At 37.9% G+C, this 24,026-nt stretch overlaps 1 protein-coding gene across 3 annotated transcripts in view; it reads left to right on the top strand.

The window, feature by feature from the left end:
* The window catches only part of Opcml (opioid binding protein/cell adhesion molecule like), a 560,765-nt gene that overhangs the window by 453,983 nt on the left and 82,756 nt on the right, over positions 1 to 24,026 (top strand). For all 3 annotated transcript variants that reach the window (XM_042696179.1, XM_042696180.1, XM_042696181.1), the window contains exon 3: positions 2,905 to 3,030. In XM_042696179.1, coding sequence (XP_042552113.1) covers positions 2,905 to 3,030 — 126 coding nt within the window. The remainder of the gene's footprint in view (positions 1 to 2,904; positions 3,031 to 24,026) is intronic.

Raw genomic sequence — 24,026 nt, 5'->3', positions numbered from 1 at the left:
GATATTCTAACTGGGGTGAGGAGGAATCTTAATGTTGTTTCTATTTGCATTTCTTTTATGGCCAGAGATGTTGAACATTTCTTTCTGTGCCTATTGGCCATTTTTTCTTCTTTGTCAGAGAAGTCTTTTAAGTCTTTAGCCCATTTATTAATTGGGTTGTTGTTTCTTTGAGGGTTTTTTATTGAGAGGTTTAATTTTTTGAGCTCTAAGTATATTTTATATGTGAGTCCCTTGTTTGATGTATAGATGGTAGAAATCCTTTCTTTCTTTTATGATGGTCCTAGGGTTTGAACTCAAGGTACATGTTTCACCAGCTGGCACTCTACCATTTGAGCCACACCACTAGTCCTTTTCACTGGTTACTTTGGAGACAAATGCTCATGAATTTTGCTGTCTAGGCTGACTGTCTTTGATTCAATTTGATTTTATATCTTAGACTTCTGTCTACCTAGGATTACAGATATGAGCCACTAGTACATAGTTCATGTGGTTATATCCATATATCTTTCTCACGCTTTGAGTCAGATAGGGAGCAAATAGAATGGTGTGTGTGTGTGTGTGTGTGTGTGTGTGTGTGTGTGTGTGTGTGTGTGTGTGTGTGTGTGTGTGATTCCTACTTGTCCTCAAGCATCTTGATATCTAGAGAAAGAGCCAGGTACCAAACCAGTCATGGTAATGACACATGCTCAATCTCCTTTCCAAATCAGGTTGGAATGATACTTAGCTAGGGTGGTGGTTCCAGGATGTGGAAGAGTGGAGAGAGGACTACTGAGGAGAAGTGACATTGGAGTGACCCTTTTTTAAAGATGAGCCCAAACTTACAGGAAGGGATTCAAAGTAGTAGGAGAAAGACAGCTGTGAAGAGCCTATGCTCCTAACCCAGTGTGCAGCTGGCTCCCTGGATGGGAAACCAGGACTTGACTTGCAGTGAGGTAGAATTATGGAAGGATTATGACTATGGAAGGCTCTGGTCAGTGTATTTTGTGTGTTTCACCTACAGGAGTCAGTAGAGGAACAATTTGCTTTAGATTATTATATCAAAGATTACAGTAGCCACATGTAAGGAGTAGATTGGAGGAACAAAGAAAAAAACAAATTCAGAGACCATGCAGAGATCTCAGGGGGAGACTGTTGTAGTGGTCTAAATGGAATCCAGTGTGAATCTTCCAGAGGTATGGTGATGGAAAGTAAGACTTGAAAATAAATCTAGGTTTTTCTCCTGTGTTGAGCTTTAAGTTGGATTGATAAGGTATGGAAGGAAGACAGGTAGGTTGTAGGTTCCTTTCAGGCTCTACAGTGCCAATGAAACATAGACTTGGTCCTGGACAGAGAGAACTGTGAAATGTCATTGCTGTTGCTATCATAATAAGAGTCATCATCGTGATCATCATCATCATCACCATCATTGTAGTCTTAGAAACCAAGTCATATTAGGAGCTTACTTTCTGTCTGGCACTTCGCTGAGCCATTTCCACCTCATATCACATTGAGTTCAGTTACTAGCAAAATCTACAGTTGGCAGGCGAAGATGCCAATGCTCAAACAGGTGAAGGTAGTTTGCTGTTGAAGATCCCATAGCAAGGTGAAAAGTTCAGCTAGGATTCAAACTTTGGTCTCTCTGGATTGAAAGCCCAGCCTCTAATCACTAGAATACAGTTTATGCCACAGATGACATCCAATGTATGATAGTGCTTCTTAAAAGTATTCAACTCTTGCAGTAGGGCAAAAGTGATTCTCAGCCAGTAGAAGCTGTGTTTTGAATTTTGATTTTGGAGCTTTTGCTCCTCTTCACAATGGTAGACAGTAGTTGTCAGTACAGCTCTAAGTTTGCTACATAGTCACAAGGGAAAGTACTGGTACTAAGCCTTGATGTCTGTTGGGTTAGATGCACCAAATGCATGCCAAGCTCAGGACATTTTGAATTCATAATATGTCTTTCTGGACACAATTCTATCATTAAATCGTGGAATGCATTGTGTTGACAATACTATCAGTAACTTCCATGCTTTTCATTGGGCCAAGAGAGAACTCAAATAACTGTAGCTAAGAACTTAGAGTAGCTAAGAACTGTAGCTAAGAACTACTGAGTTTCAGAGGATATGTTTTATGTGGTGAGTAAAAAATTCCTTTTTTGTGTGTCTGTGTGCCAGTACTGGGGCTTTTACTCAGGGCCTCAAGTTCTCACTTAGTTTTATTGATCAAGGCTAATGCTCTACCAATTGAACCATACTTTTACTTCGATTGTTTTTTTCTTTCTGGCTAATTGGACATACAAGGCTTGTGGACATTACTGCCAGGGACTCTCAGATCTCAGCCCCCTGTAAAGCTGGGAGTACAAGCATGAGCTACCAGCTCCTAGCTAAGAATTGTCAGGTGAAGAAATGAGAAGGAAAGAATTTCAGGATGGAATGATTTATGCAAGCTCATAACATTTGGGAGTGTCTTGTGTAATCAGAAAACAGCGACTGATTCCACATGTTTGGCTCTTTGAGTGAGATCCAGGGAAGAGGACTCTGAGTTGGGACTCCTCATGGTTTTCCATTAAGCTAAAAGTTCCACTGGAAGGAAGTAGCTTGTAACTAGAGAGGAACTCATGGAACTTTTCGTAGTTATTTTCCTCTTGATGTTGCATGTCTGTCAACAAACCATCAATTCCATCTTCAGCAATCTGTTTCCCTGCCCTTTACACAGATACCTACCTCCTTCTTTAATGGGACAAGAGAATGCGAGTGAGCTTTGCCAGCAGAAGTGAGCTATAGATGCTGCCATATCCTTTAAATTGATTTCTGAGAACAGCATTAGTCATGCAACATCCGTGATTCAGCATTTTATGTAGCCCCTCATCATTCAAGGAAGTGCAAAGAATCATTGTCAATGACTCTACTCTCTTGTGTTTCCTTTCAGTTCCTCCCCAGATCATGAATATCTCCTCAGACATCACAGTGAATGAAGGAAGCAGCGTGACCCTGCTGTGTCTGGCCATTGGCAGACCAGAGCCAACTGTGACGTGGAGACACCTGTCAGTCAAGGGTAAGGTTTCAGACCTGGTTGAAGTTTGCAGGGTGAGTTTGTGAAGTGCTTGGCTCCTGGTAAACAGAACCCCAGGCATGAGAAAACATCAGTATGTATGTGTGTGTGTGCATGTGTGTAATAAATGTGTCAATGTAAAATCTCACAGGCAACGACTGTTAGATGCTGAGAATTTAATTTAAAAAACAACAAACCAGGAGAATTTATAGAAGAAATCTACTGAATTACCTACTTAGTTCTTGTTGCGATTATAGAAGATTTTTGCGTTGGATACTGCAGAAAAATAACAATGATTTAAAAAAAAAAACAGGAGAATAATTTTCAGTGAAGACATTCAGATAGGGTGTGTGTGTCCTTTTGTAGCTTTGGCATCATTGTCAGACAGGAGGAGAGAAGGCCCTCCATGCTTCAGTACATTCAGGACATTTACCCACAGTCACACCTGTTGGACCTGGCATAAATATTTCACCTGAGTAGAAGAAGGACAACGCAGATGGGGAAGCATATCTGGGCTTGACTGTCCTGCTGGGCACTCAATAATTAGTATACGCATCAGTTATAATCAACTCCAACTTAGTAGAGGGGAAGCCATAAGGGCATTGGCCTTGTCTCTTTGGAAATCAAATCTGCTCCAAGTTAATCTTGAGGAGATGGGAACAGAGCCATTTGATACATTTACACCACTGCTAGAAGCTCTGATTAATTCTGGAAATCATTCAAGAAACAAGTGCTCCCTCAGGCATTACAAAGTCCAAATCTGATACCCAGTGAATAGAAAGCTGTGTAGCTGTGAGTGAGGTAAAATAATGTAGATTAAATGAAAGCATGGGAGTAACTCTTAGTAACCTTGAAAAAGGTAAAGTTCTGCCAGGACATGAAAAGCTCTCACTATGAAACAATGAAATGCTCTCACTATGAAACAAAAAAAAAAAATGAAATATTCCCACTAGTTTGCAGGACTGCCATAACCAAGTGTCAAAAATTGTGTGTGACTTAAATAGCAGAAGATGTATTTCTTCTAATTCCTGGAGGCTACAAGCACAAGATAAAGGTGTTGCAAGGAGAATCAATTCTAGGCATTTGTTCTGGCTTTCCGGTGATTTGTCAGCAATCTCTGGAATTCCTTCATTTGTAGACAAATCATCCTCATCTCTGTGTTCATTTTCCATTACATTCTTTATTTGTTTCTGAATGTCCCCCTTTTTATAGGGACACAAGTCACATGATGTTGATGCTAATGACCTTTGTGAATTTGGTCACTTCTGTAAGGCCTTATTTTAAAACATGTCACAATCTGAGGGCCTAGGAATGAGGACTTCAAGGTATTCGTTCTGTTGAGGGAGAATCTATTTCAACCCATGACAACTTCATCAAAACTTAAAGCCATTATTAAGAAATAGTGAATGGTGGGCATTAGTGATGCATGACTATAATCCTTGCTATGGAGGAGGCTGAGATTTGGAGGGTCATGTGGTTCAAGGCCAGACTGGACCTGGATCCTCCAAATCAAATAACAATGAAAAAAAGGAACAATTAATGACAAAAGCCAAAAGCCAAGTCAATAATCACATAAAAAGGACCTGAGGGGAGAAATGACTACAAAAACGTACAAGGAATTTGGAACAGTTATATATTTTGAGTGAAATGGTGGTTACATTGGTGTTAATATTAGTCAAAACATGTTGAATTGAAACTCTTGTACAACTATCATATAAAATAAATATATATGATATATATCTAAATATATTAGTCAAGACTAATACAACTGTACACAAATTTCAATAACATTTGAAATATAGGCATAGACATGTGGCTCAGATTTAGTTTCCTAACTTGGAATATCACTTACATCCATAGAACAAAAAGAGAGACTTAATTCATTACAGGGGCAACACTCACCTTTCATTTTAATCCCATACAAACTGAGAACATGAATTTCTGCTCATGACTTATTATAGGGAAGATGATGCTGAAATAAATCTTCTGAACCCTCTTTATGGAAAGACCTTAAACATTTGCTAAGCAAGTACCAGGCCTTCTTATGCCATCAGATCAATCAATCAATCAATCAACAAAAGGAGAACAATACCTCAACCATTAAAAAATAACCTTAAATATTGAAGCCCAGAATTTCAGTATTATAAAATGTTATTGAAAGCTGCCTGTCAATGGCTCATGCCTGTAATCCTAGCAACTCAGGTAGTAGAGATCTGAGGACTGCAGCTTAAAGCCATCCCAGCAGGAAATTTTGTGAGACTCTTACCTCCAATTAACCACCAAAATGCTATGGCTCAAGTGGTAGAGTAGAGCACTAGCCTTGAGCAAACTAGTTCAGGGACAACACCCTGAGTTCAAATAACAGGATCAGTATGCTGTTTCTCCTTCTCTGTCTCTGTCTCTATCTCTCTCTCTCTGACTCACTCAGACAGTCACTCACTCAATCTATTTAACTATATACACATATATGACAAAATATTAAAATATATGTAGAGCTTTACTAAGCTCAACTTTAATATAAGCACAGCAATTACATATGGTCCCTGACTTTGACTTTCCCAGAATCATAGTCTCAGGAAAATTTTGCCTAAGACCAGGGAGATATTCAGGTTCATGTTATATGTGAAACACCTTTAAACATCAGACCAGTTTTTATGTATTTGCTAAAGTCATATGTATTTATAAATGTTTGAAATCCCAGAATATACTTATTTGATCCTAAATACATAGTTCTCTAAGCCTAGAAATATTTCATGTGAGAATTTGACTCTGTGTGTTTTGAAGCAATTCTCTCTCATAGTACAGTGGTGAATTTTCCCTTTTAAAAGAAGGTCTTATTCATTCATATTCCCAATCTTTGATATAAAGCAATAGTTCCCATTCAGCCTAAAAAAAGCCTGTGAATTCCAAATTTAAATGATCCTGTTCCTCTTTAAATCCCATGGACTGTACTATACTCTGAACTTCCTTTGTCTCCTCATCTCTGGCCTTCACTCCAGTTTTCTTTCATTTCCACATTGTCTTTTTTTCTAGCGCTCTCCATGACATTTAAACATTTCAACCCAAAGCATTGTTTCCAAACACTGAAAGGCTTTGAAACCTGGAGAGTATGTAAGTTTAAAAATATGTATTTTTTGTTAGAATCATGTTTCTATCTCTCTTGAACTAGAGAAGTCATTCTAAAGGTTTTCAGAAGAATAGCCAATAAAACTTGCAGCATTTTTAGAAAAACATGTTGGTTAATTTAGGATGGAGGAATAAGAAATAAAAGCTGCAATGACATTTCCTTGGAAATTCCAGCGGGATTACAAGAGAGAATTTAACTGCCTGGACAGCTGTGTTCCCAGAATACTAATGCAATATTTAAAGTATATGGCTTAAATGTAGGGGATCTTTGTAAAAGGAAATGAATAAACAAGATTCTCATGTAAGAAAAAAAGTACGCCAATGAAAAGATGGTTAAAGATGAAGAACAATAATCACAGTTGTGGTTTACAATGAAGGTCTGAGCACATTGCATCAACTGCTAGAAATTATAATAAGAAGTTAAAATAAATGAATACATAAATCCATTGTTATACTACAGCCTATTATTGGTATGCTTTGTTGGGTCAGAAATGATAAGGAATATCTGAATACAAAAAAAGGATAGTTGTAAAGACAGAAAAAATAGAGCTTGAAATATAGAAATAAGATCTGAATATGAAATGACAGTTTGAAAAGTGAAAGGTTTGGGTAGGGTTGCACTGGCAAAAGTTTAAAAATGTTGGGGGATGGGAGGAAACAAAAGAGAAGGAAGGCCCGATAACCTTTGACCATTTCCATAATGGAAATAGTCCAGTCACTGCCAGCTTCCTTTGAAATGACTTTGTCTTGCAGCTTCAATTTCTCATGAAAATAAAGACACCAAAAGAAACCTTCCTTACAAAAGTTAAGTGGGGGTGTTGAATCTCCAAATTTCAAATGTGGACCTACATTTCTGATCTCTAGACTGAGTAAATGTCTAAGAATCATCTAACCCCTATTTTCCTTGTAGTGTTAAACATGTGCACAGATTGCTGGAAATGACAATACCAGAGGACATGTACCTCACTTCTGATAAAAGCTGGATTTTTCACAGGATGCAGATAAAGTGCTGTGAATATCACCTAGAAAAAGTGCTCCTGAAATAAACATTTGGTGATATACAGTGGACATAAGGAACACCAAGCTATTCACTATGTATCTATTCTTTGGATTTAAAAGGCCATACTTTCCACACACCAATGGGCTCACACCAGTAATCTAGCTATTCAAGAGGCTGAGATCTGAGGATCATAGTTCAAAGCCAGCCTAGGCAGGAAATTCTGTGAGACTCTTATTTCCAATTAAGTACCAACAAGACAGAGGAGGAGCTGTAGCTCAAGTTTTATAACACTAGCCTCCTTGAGCATAAATGTCCAGGGACAATGCCCAAACGCTACATTCAAGCTCCAGGATGAGCAAACAAACCAAAACAAGCTCTGCTTATTTTTTTCAGTAGCAGACAATAGCATCCTAAAAATACACGCTCCTATGAATGTGCTGGGGAATGGAGCACTTGTTCACAGTTTCCACATGCATAGAAATCTGTATCAAGTGATCATCAGCTCAGGAAACAGAATAATGATGGACTCTCAAGCTGCAACCTCAAAGAGATTTCTGCAGGAAAAGATAGTCAGGTCTCAGAACAGGCAGGCACAGTAGGTTGGCAAGTATCCAGTGTGTTTGGAGCTCATTGTGAATAAGATAGGTTTCAAGACATATTTTCTGATATCTTCCTGAAGAATCAAAGGCGAATTTGGTCTGGTTTTTTTTCTGGACACATGAGTAGTTTGAAAGCAGAGTTCTAGAGATTGGGTTGGTAGAGGGAATCTATGCAGGATGCTGTTGTTCTGAGGAGGGCTATCTTTCTTTCTTCATGCCATAGTAATCTACTCCAATACCTTCCACATCTGTCCCCATTTCCGGTGACATATTTGGAAAGGCCAGATGTGTGGAGAACAAAATAAAGTCTTCTGTCTCTTCTCCACTGAGATTTTTAAGACAACAGCCATTCACCTGTGAGTGAGTTGCTCAGACAATCTGCTCATATACAACAATACCTCAGGGAACATGTGAATGAATTATTTTGCAGAAGTGAAATTTCTAGGTAACTGCAGCTGACTCCTTTATGTAATGACTTGAGTCATTTTTAATGGAAGCCCTTCAAACCTGTACGTGGTTCCCTTCAGTTTCTTGCAGTCTAGTGAATGCCATTTAGCCTCATCTTTGTAATGGAACATGAACATTCACATTACGTTTGTGCCTGGCGACTGAGGTAACTAGGAATATAGCCCTTACAATGTATAAATTATCCTATCTTTTTATCTCCCAATTCATCTGTTTTCCTTACTTCCCACCAGTCAGACTACTAATAGTCAATTCTTCCTACTCCTTTTAGCTGTCCCCTTTAAATAAATCCATTGGTTCTAAGTAAGAACTAGTGGAGAGAAGGGGACTTCTCTCTGAATAAGGCATCAACTTTTCTGGATGATGAAGGCAGGTTGGGGTGGTGGTAGGGAAATGACAAAGTTGGCATGGTTATAATGCATGCAGTGGCTTTATGAGTGAACTCTGCAGGACTAGAGAGTAAGTGCTAGCAAATCATCCTCTATGATGCTCAGCTAGATGGGGAATTCTGTCTCACATTCTGTCAGTCCTGGGTTCTAGATGGGAAACACATGACCATTTCTACCGCAGCCATTGACTGTTGCTAGAAATTCCTAAGAAGAAAATTCTTGAACAAATCACTATGTCCTTGCTACTCCGAATAAGGGTGACAACCCTGTTTCGATGTTAGTGCCATGGTGGTAGTGTCAGGTGGACATGGGTTTCAAAGTCTTATAGATGTAAATTTGAAATCTGGACTGAGCTGTCAACAGTGGAGTAACTTAAGAAAGCACTTCATGTCCCTTGTCTGAAAAACAGAGCTAACCAAGTTCTTTGGATTATTTTAAAGACTGAAGAAAGAAGTAGTGAATGGGTGGGAAGTGAGCACTGTTGCTGAAAACAGCAATTCCTTTGACTTAACAGTTGGGTCAAACATTGATTAAATGCAGTCTTTGAAGGCCCACACTCAGCCTGGGCCATGGGGATGGTGCACTATGAAGAGTGCTCACTGGGCCCAACCCCAGTACTGTACAGTTGTATAGTTTGTATGATTTAATGCAGTGCTCTGCAGCCACAAGAGAAAAGTGCTAAGTAGTTATTATTATTCTACGTCTGCCTTGTTTCTTTGTTCCTTGACAAACAGGGGTCATTTTACTTAGTGACTTTATGCTTCTGCAAGTTGCCTGCGAATTGGGATGACGTAGTTGTTTCATTTGTGATAGCCAAGTTTAGAAACAACCCTTATGTCCTTCAGCAGTCAATATCTTGATTGGTGTAGGAGTTACATAGATCTATATACATGATGAAATGTCACCGAAATATGCTCAATGATGCTCAAAAATATGGAAAGTAAGCTCTTGCAAACCAAGTAAAATCCAAGAAGGTTTCATAATGTACTTATAATATGTATGTTACTATGAATATATACATTTTCATATTTATATATTTGTCATATTTATATATTTCATATTCATATACATTATATCAATCTATGTAGTCTGTTTATGTGTTGGTATATTTAATCATGTGTATTTAACATATTCATACGTGTTTATATTTACATACATATTTAACTTACATAAGATGCCACCACTGGAGAAACTAGGTGATGGATACATGTGTACATTACTATTATTTTTGTAATTTCTTACAAATCAATAAGTACTTCCAAGTAAAACAGGAATGATACGTAGAGCAAATAAATTGTTATCTGTGCTTATGTAGAAATTTGTAGTTTAATATATTTCTACAAACTTAGTCTCAAGTGGGTTTCTGTCAGTTCTCTGAAATAGGTCAGAGAAGAAATATTCTGCCTGTGCCATGGGCAAGGAAACAGATGGAAAGTTTAAGCAATGACAGATGACTCACAGCTTACTAACACTGTGGATCAGTAAAAGGAACCTAGTCCCAGATTTTTCCAACTGGAACTCTTTGGGGCTATACAAAGATGGCCCCATGGCTCAAGATTGGATCAGGTATAATGTAACATGCATCTAAGTGTTCTCAGCAACCAAGGGCATCATGCATTCTCTTTTTCCTTCCTTTCTCAGCACCCATTTTCCACCTCCAACTCAGTATTGTTCTGACAGGAGGATAGCCTCCAATTTCAAGTCACAGTTGGGCCTTTGTCTGTCATAGGCCTCAGCTATTCCTCTGCTTTAATTAAAGCAAACCTGCTGAGAACTACCAACCTCATTTCTCTCCTAAACTACCCCAGGTACAAGTTCCAGCCACTAATAGAAACTGCCTGTTCGTTGACCTGCTGCGTCATCCAGCCTTGCTACCACTCCTTTGTCTCTCTACAAGGCAGCCTGGATCCTGGTTTCTAATCTGAAGTCATGTTTGGAGCCTAATTAATCCCCAGAGTGTGAGAAAGAGGTGTCTGAAATGAGAAAGCAAGGTTATACATATCTTGCTCAGTGGAACAGTTATGGGCAAACAAGCTGTTCCTCTCACATTTTTGCAAAGCAAATTTATGTTCACTAACTTTGGTTCTTGTTGTAAATGAGAAGTGTAGGAAGGTCTAGCAATGCGCTTTTTGCCATATGGGTACCCATATGTTTTCCCCTTTTGATTGCGTACATTTTCGCTTTGGCATGCACATATGCCTGTATTTTTGCAACTTAACAATATTAAAACTAATCCCATTTATGCTCCTTTTGGGTGAGTTGATTGAGTCATAAATTCCTGAGAATCTCTTCCTTGGGATACTGAAGCTTTGTTGTGTGAGTCTGGGGATTGCAGTGAGAGCTATCCTGGCAGATGCTGGTAGTCAGGGTCACTATGTAGCCAGTGCCGAGGATTGAGGCTCCAGAAAGGGATCCTAACAATAGACACCTGGGAGCTGTGGGCAGACAATGTCTTGGTAATGGCTATCCTTCTTCCTCCCAGAGAGGAAAACCTTCACTAAGAAATAACAATAGTTTCCTAGGGCTCCCTTTATAAGTTCTCCAGTAAAATAATTCACCTTGGAGTGGACCATCATAATGTTGAATTGTGATTCTTTAAAATGTGAGCATTAGTAATGTTACTTAATAAGAAATCCTCTAGTTTTCTTATGCATGCTAGAAATGGGGCAGCTGGAAATTAAACTTGTATTGAAATGATGCTTAGATTCTTCACAAAACATTTCAGAGAATAAATGTAAGAATGGATATTAACATATCTCTTATCATACCAAGTGAAAAATTCAACTTACTCACATGTAACATTGGAATTGAAATGCAGCCTACTGTCTGTTGTTAAGATCTCACTACCTCTATTTCATTCTGTTACTTTTTTATTAATTCTGCAATTTGAACTCACAGTCTCATAACTTGCAAAGCAGGTGTTCTACCATGGAGCCATGCCACCAACCCTTTATTGTGCTGCTTATTTGTTCAGATATGGTGTCTATTTCTGCACGGGTTTACCTGGACATCAGCCTTTTTGGGGCTTTAAATTAAAGTTGAGATGACAAGGCATAAACCACTACTTCCAGCCTCTTTCTATGAGTATGAGTCTTGTGGACTTTTCTGCTCTAGCTGGCCTAGCACCATAAACTTTCCAATCTCAACCTCATACATAGCACAAACCACCCCTCCCAGTTATGAGATGATAGTCTTGTGAACTTTTGCCTCCAAGTGCAATCCTCTCATTTTCGACCTTCCAAATATCTAAGATTACAGATATGAGCCACTAGCACCTAGCTTCTATTTCTTATTTATTCCTTGATTTCTTTATGGGGTACGTCAAGAGTATTTGCTTTCCATTTTGGAAACAGTCATAAGACAGACATGATTCCTGCCCTTGTAGTGTTTATGATCTACTGAAAGAGATATTCATTAAGCAGTTTATGAGACTATCTCCATGTATGGTAACCTCACTGAGAATGAAAAACAGAAACTTACCCTTTTCACCTTCAAAAGTGAACAGAGTTCAGCTAGAAGAAAGGCTAGGAAATGCACATGTGTTGGGCCTCCTTGAGTAGACACCTTCCAGGCAAGAAACAGCAAGTCTGTCCAAAGTTTTGAGTAAATGAGTTGTCTCTCTAAGAAATCAAGAACTCTGCATGAGCATAGACAAGGGAGGAGAGAAAATGGCCAAAGTAGAAATATACAGGCCCAAAGCATTCCAAGCCACTTTATTCTGAGATGAATAGAATGTTTCAAGCAAGACAGTTTGGAAATAGGATGTTCATGCATCTAGTTTTAGCTAGGAGCCTCTCATTTCTGATCAATCCTTCTCAACTGACTTAAGCTCTATCTCCATTCTCCATTCCACTGCCTATAAACCAGAAAAGAATGAGTAATAATACATCTCCTTTATGGAGAAAGGGAGAATGGAATTTGAAAGTCTCTATTCCAAATACTTTTTAGATTATAATATAAGAATGGATATTAACATGTATCATAGCAAGTGTAAAATTGGAATTGGAAAGGCATCTAGTGCTGCTGGCTGCCTGTTGTAAAGCCTTCTTTCTGCGATTGCTATATCAAATTATGCTATTGAAATCAGTCGGACACTGATAAAATTGAGACCAGCTTTACAAGTACTGTAGATCTAATTGGCCTCAGCAGTGGGTCCACAGTGACTTTTGCTGCTGAACTCAAATTGTGGGCTTCAATGGAAAATAATAAGCTGCCTGGCTCCACACCAACCTATGCAGCCACCTCTGGAGATAATGCACTTTAATTTAGACACTGAGCTCCTTTGCCCGACCAGATGTTGAAGGAACCCTAGAAAGGTTTCTTTCCTGGTTTTCCCCCAAGGTATGCACCCTTGGGAATCAATTTAATAGATTCTTGGATTCAACTCTGTTTACCTACTATCCTTGATATTTCTTTTGTGGGATTTACATTACTTTCTAAAAGTCTATACCCTTTCTTCAGGCTTGAAGTTCTATTAGTCATCTTTTCTTACTTAATTAAGATAAGCAACACTGAGTGTCCACTGCCTAATGGCCAGTGTAGCTCTGATTAAGTTTAGCATACACTAGCAGGGGAGAGGGGAGCTGTGGATCTGAGGCAAACACATTATAGGAGAAAGATAGAAACACCACAATGTACCACCAGACAGGTGAGGCAAACCAGTTCTAAGAAGGTCTCTTTCATGAACATGATGCACTTGACCGTTCCAGGTTGGTGATGAGATGGCATGGTTGGTCTATTACTCAGAACAGAGCTGGTTATTCTATTTCAGGGTGACTCCATTTGGAGCTACAGTAACCCACTTAGAGCTGCCAATTAAAGCCACAAGCTCTGACTTAACTAGGATGGCGGCAGTGGAATTGATAAGTTAACCAGCAACCCCAGGCAGACCACTCCCTGTCTCTCTTATAAGAGAGTCACCCTGAAACAGAATAACCAGCTCTGTTCTGAGTAATGGACCAACCATGCCATCTTCTCATCACCAACCTGGAACAGTCAAGTGCATAATGTTCATCCTTATTATGAGCAAGGCCTGGAGGATATTTCTTTAGGAGACTGAAGCCAGTCCAGCCTGTGGCCTCTCCCATACTCACTGCTCTAGATGAACTTACAAAAGTTAACTCATCTTAATGACCTAATGCCTGATTGCTAGCATTTCCTTAAAAGGTTTGACTCCACCTTGTCCAGATGGGATCCCTCTCCTCCTTTTCTATATCATGCCATTACCAAGCAGGTGTGGTACATGGAACTTGCACATTTGCAATGGTCCATAGCCCCAGGTACGATATTTTACATTTAAAAGATGACCTAAGAGTTTCTATTGGATGGTTGTACATACATATAACCATCTTAAGTCTATACTATCTCATGCCAAAGCAAAAGGGAGGAGAAAACTGGGAATCTAGCTGTACAAGCTGCCCCATCCAGGAACAATTCAGGAGCAAATCTTCATTGTGGCAAAGGCAAGTTCTGATGTACAACCAAGTACAACTGATGTACAACAGTTTGGGGGAAAGTACTTCAATTTTTTAAAAAACTGTATTCAGTAGTTGTCCAAAGAGGCTTCAGTTCCACAGGTTAGATTATGCAAGCAATGCATCTTGATTGAAACACTTCATATTTTATGCGTTAGAACCTAAAAGAACTTTCAGTCTTTAGTCTAAAATGTGTGTCTTCCATCTTCTTCACTATCATTCTTGAGCCTTCCTGAAAAAGAAAACTACACCTAGATGTTAGATGTTCTTACTGATGAGGCTTTATGTATTTGTTTACTTATTTATTTATATTAACATACCTTAATTTCCTCTGGCTAGGGAGGTGGGAGGCATCATTGTTACTATCCATATTAGTCCAGATTCCTTTCTTAATCAGGTGAAGAATTAAGCGGCAGAGAGAGGAATAGTGAAGTAAAGCATCATGTTTACTAAAAGCCAAAGAAGAATACAGTCTCTCTAATAGAGAGGACCCTCAGAGCCCAGGCCAATGAAGTCCTTAGGAGAAGTAGCTTTTTGCTTTATTCATTCTCCTCCAACCCAGGGCTAGGATTGGTCAGTGAGGGGCCCTGTACTTGGGGCCCTCGTTGTCTCTGCCACTGAGCACTAACTCAGAAGTGATCTCCTAAAAGATCCTCTGCTTTGTCCTTGAGCATGGAAATAACTGGTGAATGGATCTTCCACCTTGAGTCACAAACCCACCTATAACCTATTGCACATGTCAAGAGGAAATCCCTAGGCCCGATGGGAAGAAGAACCAGTCTTTTTGCAGTACCTTCCCCTCTGTCTTGGGGATACCATATTTTTATCCCTTACTTCTTACCAACACTTCTAGCTTTCCCTCATATACCATACACACACACACACACACACACACAGACTATATTCAGAGCAAACTCACCTGCTCTATGCTCTTCCTTATCATGTTCCCACTGCTTAAATCAATCTCAGTAGATTTTATTGTTCCATTTTTCTACATGGAAAAACAAATTGTAAGTGTTACTCTAGGTTTCTAGAGCATCGAGACCTAAGATTTGGGTGTTCCATTACTAATCAATCAAGCTTTTCAGGGAAACCAGAAGCCTTTATAGAAAACTAGCATTACAAAGAATGCTCACAGCAGAAGTGACTTGCCTTGACACATGAAGTTTGACTTTGACAAATCGAGAGAATGATCTTCACATCTTACTGCAAGCATCTGTCTGGCAGACACCAAGATGCTGTGATTCCTGTCCCTTGCTGGAGCTGTTTCTTTTTGTCTTCCTCCTAAGAATATATATTATCAAGGTGTCCACCAGGGCTGAGCCTTTGTTCCCACATGCAAGAGGATGAAAATGACTGCAGAAATGCAATGTGTGTGAGAGTAGGGGAGGTGTGCCTACCTCCTGACTGTAAAAGCAATGGCCATGGTTAATTAGCTGCCTTTCAACATAAAGGATTCAGAGGAGGGAGGGAAAGGAAATGGAGAGAGTAGCTTGGAACCTTTTAATTGGAGTAGGCTCTCTAGTTTTACAAATATTCCAGCCTTGGAGGGAGACAAAACCTCCACTGGATCATCTAGGGGAATGCATCTCATTAAGCAAAAGTTAGTTGATGGTCACTTTGAAGCCAAGCTTCAGAGCCAGAGGCTGTGATTGACTCACACACTAACAAGAATGAGAATTGGGTGAGGAGGTGAGGGAATTGGATCTCTTGCAAAATACCTAGTGGAACCACCAAGCACCCCCACCTCCACCCCACCCCAGTATCACATGTCTTGTCTGGTACCCTGATAAGTGTGAAACTTCACTAGCCAGAGGAAGCAATTTGTAGTCTTTCCTGCCTTTCCTTGGTTTATCTCTCTCTCTCTCTCTCTCTCTCTCTCTCTCTCTCTCTCTCTCTCTCTCTCTCTCTCTCTCTCTCTCCTTCCTTTTATTTTCTTTCTTCCTACCATCAAGAGTTTCCTCTCTCTAGAACTCCTGATGGGTGAGAGTAACTTCCTGGGAGTGCTAAAACAGTTTATAAAGACACTCTAGATGATTTTGCTTCCTAAGATAAATGCTTAAGTAATGGATGTAACCATACCACTCATTCTCTGCCTCTTCAGATCTCTTCCTCTCCCCATATACTTTGTTGAGCTTATCTCTGCCCTTCCTACCATGGTAGTTCATAAATGCTTTCACCCCCAGCCTCACTAGGGTTTCCCGTCTGCTCCAGTGAGCCTGGCTTACTTGTCCCTGCACAACTGGAATCAGAGTCAGTGATTACATCTGCAGTGAAAGTTTCCCTCCTAATGAAGAACCGAGCTCTCTCCAGAGAATCATGGGGCTGTGCGAAGCTGGGAGCATGAGACAGCAAGACATTTGGAGCTTTATGGTCCTGAGCCATGCCTGTACCCAGTCCATACTTCATTCTCTTCCTTATACCTGTCATCTTTTTTCTCATTCTTTGTAACCATGACCCAGCTCAAAAATTCCTATAACACTTCAGAATCTCTTTTCAAAAGGAATTCCGGTCTCGGGGACAAGAATACAATGGTAGCAAAGGCCAAAGAAGTTTGAGTCACAGTGTCAGCATGTCCCAACCACTCTTGTACCTCCATTCTGCATCAAGTGCCAAGGACCTGGGCGCCACAGATACCTCCCCTACCTTGAATATTTCTGAAAGTGGTGTCCTCTGGTACCTCACAGGGATCCACAGAAATTCCTGTCCTTCCAAATTTCTACTGGACTCCCCTATTGCTGTTTCAGACCATAGACACTCTCCATGATTTCCATATTTGCCAGCCTTTTCAGACTTCTGAGGTTTTGGCAATTATTTACTACATAAAACTTTCAGTCTGACAAAACAGCACAGTAGCTTACCACCATTGTCATCGACAGGACTCTCCAAATTACCTTTTACATATATTGATTTCACCTCACTCCTTCTTCACGAAAGTCTTCTGTCAAAAGACAGAGAAGTAAGTAAAATAGGCTAACATGAAGAAAATGAAGAAAGGGATTGGTATAATTTTTATGTTGTCTCCTTTCTCCTTTTTTAATGCCAAAATAGGAGACCAAATTCAGGGCCTCACACTCTTACTCAGCTTTTTCTCTCAGGGCTCTTCCACTTGAGCCACACCTCCATTTCCTACTATATCCTTTTTACAGAGGAAGAACTGGAGGCCTTGTCTGGTTCAATTGATTGCACTTGGAACAAAAAGAAAAACTGTCTCTCAATTATTTACTTATTCACGCACTTTACTAGTTACACAAAAGAAAAAAAAATAATGTGATTGACACATTACTCACCAGATACTTGCTTGACATTAAGACAATAAAAATAAAACATTCTAATTTCTATCAGGACAGCGTGGCAAGTGGATGCTTAAGTAACTGGTCTCATCTCCTAAGCTCAGTATCCTATGTTCCTTGGTATAGGATCTCAGCAGAGTATTGCTCACTCTACCTGTGGAAAATGAGGGTATGCAGGTGGCATCCTGAAAGAGATGACTAGTAAAATGACACATAGAAACAGATACAGAGCTCATCAAAGAAACAATGAGAGAAACAGAACTAACAAGATAGACAAGACAATTGAATGGAAGACATAGAAATTATAATTGGAAATACCAAAGGGGCCTGTCTTAGAAAGTGTGAAAGCTGAGCTCACTTGCTGTTAAATTAATAAAGATACTGCATTACAAAGGAAATAAGTTTGCTCACATCTACCAAGAAAGTACTTGAATGTAATCTAAATCTTTACCCATATCTTCAAAATAATCCCCAAAGATAAATATAGTAAGTAGATATTGCTATTAAATGTTGGCAGAGGAGAATTGAATAATGCTCCACACTGTCTTTATTTTAGTCCTTAGTACAGCCATCTTTTGTCTTTGAAAACTCCACGATATCTAAGATCTCCAGTTCCAACTTCAGATGCTCTTGTGTTTCCATAGGAATTTTCTCAGATTTCTGACAGAAGTCAACTTGGTTTCTTCTTTTAACATCCTTCAGCAGCTCTACCCATTATTCTGAAGAATGTTATGCCTAAGCACTTAAGAAAACTTCTTTGGTTATACTTTGTTAGTTATCAATTTTTTGATCCCCAGGGAATTCAGCAAAATTAGTTTAAGAAGAATCAGCAATGGGAATCAGGAACTGCTAATCAATGAACACAAGGTAAGAACATAAACATAGGAAATACCTTGTCATTATATACGTATGATAGCGGTGATTCGTGTATGCATTCTATAAATCCTTCCTAGGCACGATAGAAGATGTTAACCATTAGCTCAGAAAGTCACCTTAAACTTCTTATTCTTATTTTCCTAAAGAGAAAAGATTAATAAGAAAACACTAGTATTATTCTACTATAGATTAAATTTTATTCCTGGAATTTCATATAAGGAAACTTATCCTTCCTTATTTCTCTAAAATAAACATTCCTACACATGCATATATAATGACACTTTATAAAAATATATGTGAATTCTACAAGGAAACAGATCTACATCTAGATAATATATCTGAGTATATATATGCATATGCTTAACCCTGTGTATAATCTTAGAATATGTAGTTCTTTCTAGATGTTTTTACTCAGCTCTTGAGTTTCACTCCTGTAGTACACATTGTTTTTTCTTTATTCTTATTGTTAGCATGCTACATAATAAACCTGTATTTGGAGACTCATTTACCAGTTAATGGACATCTGGTTCCTTTCACATTTTTTACTGTTACGAATGAAGCTACTATGAACATTTCGGCATTGAATGTTTATGGACAAAAATTTACATTTCTCTCTGGGTAAATATTATTTAGGATTGAATTCAATGGTAGACTTCTACATTTTTTACTTTGTGTGTATGTGGTGCGTGTGTGCGTGCATGCACTAGTAAAAAGGTTTAAACTGATTTGACTTTTTCATTCAAAGCTGGTGCTATACCACTTGAGTCACTTCTAGCATTTTGATCTTTAATTGGACATAAGAATCTTGTGGATTTCCTCCCTCACCTGACTTCACAAACTCAATCTTCAGCTCTCAACCTTCTGAGTAGCTAGGATTATAAGAATGGGACACAGTGCCTACCTACATGCTTTTCTTGGGTAAATATTTAAGATTAGAATCAGAAGATCACATAGTAGGCTTCTACATTTAACATTACAACAAACAGCTGCATTGGTTTTCAAATTGGTCTTACCATTTTATTTTTTTATACAGACCTTGTAAACATTTGAGTAGTTCTACATGCTTGCCAATATTCTCTTTCAACTGCCAGGCATTTTATACATTCTAAAATACATTTGCTATTGTAGTCCTCTGGTGATGAATGAAGATGGTCATATTTGATTTGCTTATTGTTCAACTGTAGGTATTCTGTAAAGTTTTCATTGAAGTGTTCTGGCTCTTCTTATCTTCTGATCACTGTATTTTAATAGTTCCTTCAGTATTCAGGGTACATGTCCTAAAGGTAGATACATATTCTGAGAATATTTTCCCAAAGCCCATGCCTTGTCTTCTTACTGTTTTTAATGGCAGTTTTCAAAAAGAATCAATGTTTTAAATTTTGATGATATCCATTTTATCAATATTTTATAGCTCTAGTATTTTATGTATAATATAAACTATAGGAAGCAACAAAAGATTATAAAAATTGACTAATAAAACTTCTTCTAGAATCTTTAGAACTTTAGACTTTTTGTTGAAGTATGAGATGATCTATAAATAGATACCCATTACCCATATTAATGTATACACATATATTACATATATATGTATATATATACATATATATACAGATATGGGGTAAAGGTTGAAATTCACCTTGTCCAGTTAATCCAATGTCATCTGTCAAAACCACTCTATCCTTTTCCAAATATATGACATTTTTTTCTGTGTCAGGAATCAATTGATCATTGACTTACCTTTTTGCTGATACTCTGTATTCCTATTAATCTATAAGTCTATCTACATGCCAATATCATATTGTTTTGGCTGTAAAGTTATAATGTCCTAAAATCAGACAGTATGAACTGAAGTCATTGTCCTTTGCAAAATAGTACCCTATCTGTGTCTTTTCAATTTCCATACAATTTTATTGTCAGTTTTTCAACACATATCAATCCAGATGCAAATTCTTGAGTGAATATATTTAAATTATAGATCAACCTTGGAACAATTGATTTCTTAACAGTATTAAGTTTTCCAGTCCTTAAAATATATTCTGCTTTTATTTAACCTTGATTAACAATCCTCAAGAGTGTTTCAACCATTAATAAATAGTTTCGAAGTATTTTCATGTTAGAAAACGCCATGGTGAATGCTATTTTAAAATATCCATTTTAATTACTCATTGAAAAATGTAGAAATAAAATTAACTTTTATACATTGACCTTTCATTGTGTGACATTTCTAAATTTATTCACTTGTTTTAGTAATTTTAGGCTACTGAAGATTTTTTTCTGACACAAATTATTATGGCCTCTGTAACAAGGACACTCTTTCACTTCTTGGTGATTATGTGTCCTCTTTTCTTATTTTCTGGTCATGTACTGCACTAATATAATATTAAATATAGGTAGTGAGAGTTGACATTCTTGTCTAATTTCTATAAAGAGTAAGTTTTTTCATATCTCTCATTAAATGTCTATTTCTTTTATGTGTGTTTTATAGATCAGCTTCATAAGACTGAAGACATTCACTTCTCTGCCTAGTTGTTGATGTATTGTGTGTGTATGTGTTTGTGTGAGACAGAAAGAGAGAGAGAGAGAGAGAGAGAGAGAGAGAGAGAGAGAGAGAGAGAGAGAAATGGATGTTGTACATTTATTTATTTATTTAGTCAGTAATAGGGCTTGAACTCAGGGCCTGCACACTGTCCCTGAGCTTTTTTGTTAAAGGCTTACACTCTACCACTTTGAGCTACAGTGCAACTTCCATTTTCCTGATGGCTAATGGGAGATCTTTCCTGCCTGGGTTGGCTTTGAACTGCAGTCCTCAGATATCATTCTCCTGAGTAATTCAGATTACAGCCATGCATCACTGGCACCTATTTGATGTCCTACATTTTAAATGTTTTGTTTGACATCAACACAACATAGATTGAATTACCCAGAGTGATTTTGTAAGGTTAAACTATCCTTGTATTCTTGAAACAATTTTCATGTAACTAACATATTTTTTCTATTATTGATTAAACTATTATTTCCTAATATTGACTTCTTTTCTTTTTTTCTTTTCTTTTTTTGGGGGGGTGAGGGGTCTGGTTGTGGGGGCCTGAACTCTGGGCCTGGCGCTGTCCCTCAGCTCTTCAGCTCAAGGCTAGTGCTCTACCACTTGAGCCACAGCACCACTTCTGGCTTTTTTTCTTTTTGCTTATGTGGTACTGAGGAATCGAACCCAGGGCCTCATGCATGCAAGGCAAGTGCTTACCACTGAGCCACCTTCCCAGCCCGTATTGACTTCTTTTCTATTCTTTTTACTATTGCTTTCTTTCGTTAGAATATATTAATTGTAGAAAGTAAAGGATTTCATAGTGCTTTTGTCACCATGTGTATATTATATTTTATCGTACTAACTCCCTCTATTACTTTATTTTTTAATTATCTTTGCAGAGTTGTACAAAGGAATTGTCACTTAACAAAGCAGTTTATGAGTACAATATATCTTGATCAATGTCACCCCTGTCAACATTCTCAACCATTTTCTATTATATCTATGATTATTAGTAGTATTTTCTTAAGAAAATTTCTCCTGTTATGTTTATGATGTCAGTGGATCTATAATGTATCTCCTAGGTTTGGTTTCAGCATTATAAAACTTCAGCTTTAGCCTAGGCTAGTGACTTATCCCTACAATCTTAGCTATTTAAGTGGCTGGAATCTGAGCATTGAGCCATCCCAGGTAGGAAACCACCAAAAGGCTGGAAATGGAACTATGGTTCAAGTGGTAGAGTGCTAATCTTGAGCAACAAAGGTCAGGGACAGAGCCCAGGTCCTGAGTTCAAGCCTCAGGACTCACTCACACACACACACACACACACACACACACACATACACACACAAATTATATATTGTAAAATTGTTTAACTCAGTTCTAGTATATGTGTAACTCTTTGACATATGTTAACTTACTACTGTTTCAAATTCAATTATTTTACTTTTTTTGTAATGTTTGGAAATGGTTTGTGATCAGTTTTGAGAACTATTTTACCAATTTCCAAGTTTATATATATTTACAGCAATGTATGAATGTGACAATGTGCATAGTATGTACATACTCTAATCCTGCTTACAAAGTACATGATGTAAACATGCATACAAAGTACATATAATGGGGCACACACACTAGGAATTGTAAACATTTTGCACATTCCCTATACAGTACACATATCTATCCCACAGAGTTGATCCTGTCTTTCAGTCTAGCCACATTGAGTTGTTCATGTCCCTGTAGCTACTGAAAGCAACCATGGGAGATGTCAGTGTTTAGCCTTTCCATCTTATCTCTGCATTGTTACTTTACAGATTTCACAATCAAGTTTAAAAACAATAATTAAGCTATTTTTCTTATTATCTTCTATTCCTTTCAACAATATAAAAGGATCCTTTTTACATTTAAAGATTTTAGTCTTGCATCCAACTTTGTTTTTTAGTTCTGCATGTAACTTTTTCTAACTTTAATACTGAATTTTCTGCTTTTATTTTGTTAATAACACTTTTTAAAAATACTAGAATTAACCTGTTTTGAATATATCCTTTGTAAACAGAATAGAAACACATCTTCCTTTGTCTTTGATTCTCACTTTGTAAAAAAAAAATTAAAAAATATACCACCTGAGCCATTCTTCCTTTTTAGTGGGAAAGTAAGCTACTTGCAGGTATTATTAAAATAGTTGCATTTGTTCTTCATTGAGCTTTTTTTTTGTTTTGTTTTCCCGGTTGTTTTGTTCTGACTAGTAGCCTTCATGCTTTATATCTCTTGCTCTTTTGAAGCACATTTCTCTGATTTTATCCTGCATAGTTTTTGAAATGAAAATACCATGTTTTTATTCATGCTGGTCCTTACCTTTCTGTTTCCCAGAAGCATTCTGAACTGGTATGGGTCTAATTATTCAAGCTCAGTATGTGGTTACCATGTGTCCCTATTCAGGACAAGATGCCATTGTCTCCAGTTATCTTCATTTTGACCTCAACACTCGGTTGTTTGGAATTGATCAAACCACATTTTGAACTTACAATCAAAGGTTAGAAATTGGGACATTCATGTTTTTATTTAGCTCCATTATTAGATTTATAATAACTCCTTGGACTCATCTCTTTAACTACAGTTCCCATGGGGTCTTTCATGCCAGAAGTTCTTGGTAGGTGCCACTAGTTAGCTTCTCCTTTCATTTCCTTTTGGGGGAAATGCATTTCAATAAGTTTTACTAAAATGGTTTATGAATGCTCTATTGTCTGGTTCACAGGATAGGCTTTCTTCTTTCAGGTGGTAAATATTTGTGTGGAATATTTTACATTTCCTTATTTGTATGATGACTTATCACCGATGTGTGCTGTGGTTGGAGCTGAGATACAATAACAAGCCTGGGGAGAATATCTGGGTCTTACCATCAAATACACCAAGTGCATTGCTATGTGAGGTTCAAAGACCACAATATTTTCCCTACAAATAGAGTAATATGGGCCTCATTTGTTTATTTCTATATTTTTGAGCACTTCATTTATCACCTAAGGGCAGGGAAATATTCCTTTCTTTTTCTCTGTAGTTGTAAAGTCTTACCTGGAGGTATGAATATAGCTTTTATAAGTTTATTTCTCTTAATATGCACATATGAGCATCTCTACATTAGAAAAACACATATATTAAATATATTTTTGCGCAGGTAGTAGGACTTGAACTCAAGACTTTATGCTCTCTCAAAACTGGCACTCTGTTACTTGAGCCATACCTTCAGCCCTGGCTTTTT

The sequence above is a fragment of the Dipodomys spectabilis genome, unplaced genomic scaffold (assembly GCF_019054845.1).
Source record: "Dipodomys spectabilis isolate Male_0828 unplaced genomic scaffold, ASM1905484v1 ptg000201l, whole genome shotgun sequence".
NCBI classification, from domain to species: Eukaryota; Metazoa; Chordata; class Mammalia; order Rodentia; family Heteromyidae; genus Dipodomys; species Dipodomys spectabilis.
This window is presented reverse-complemented; position numbering and strand designations above follow the sequence as displayed.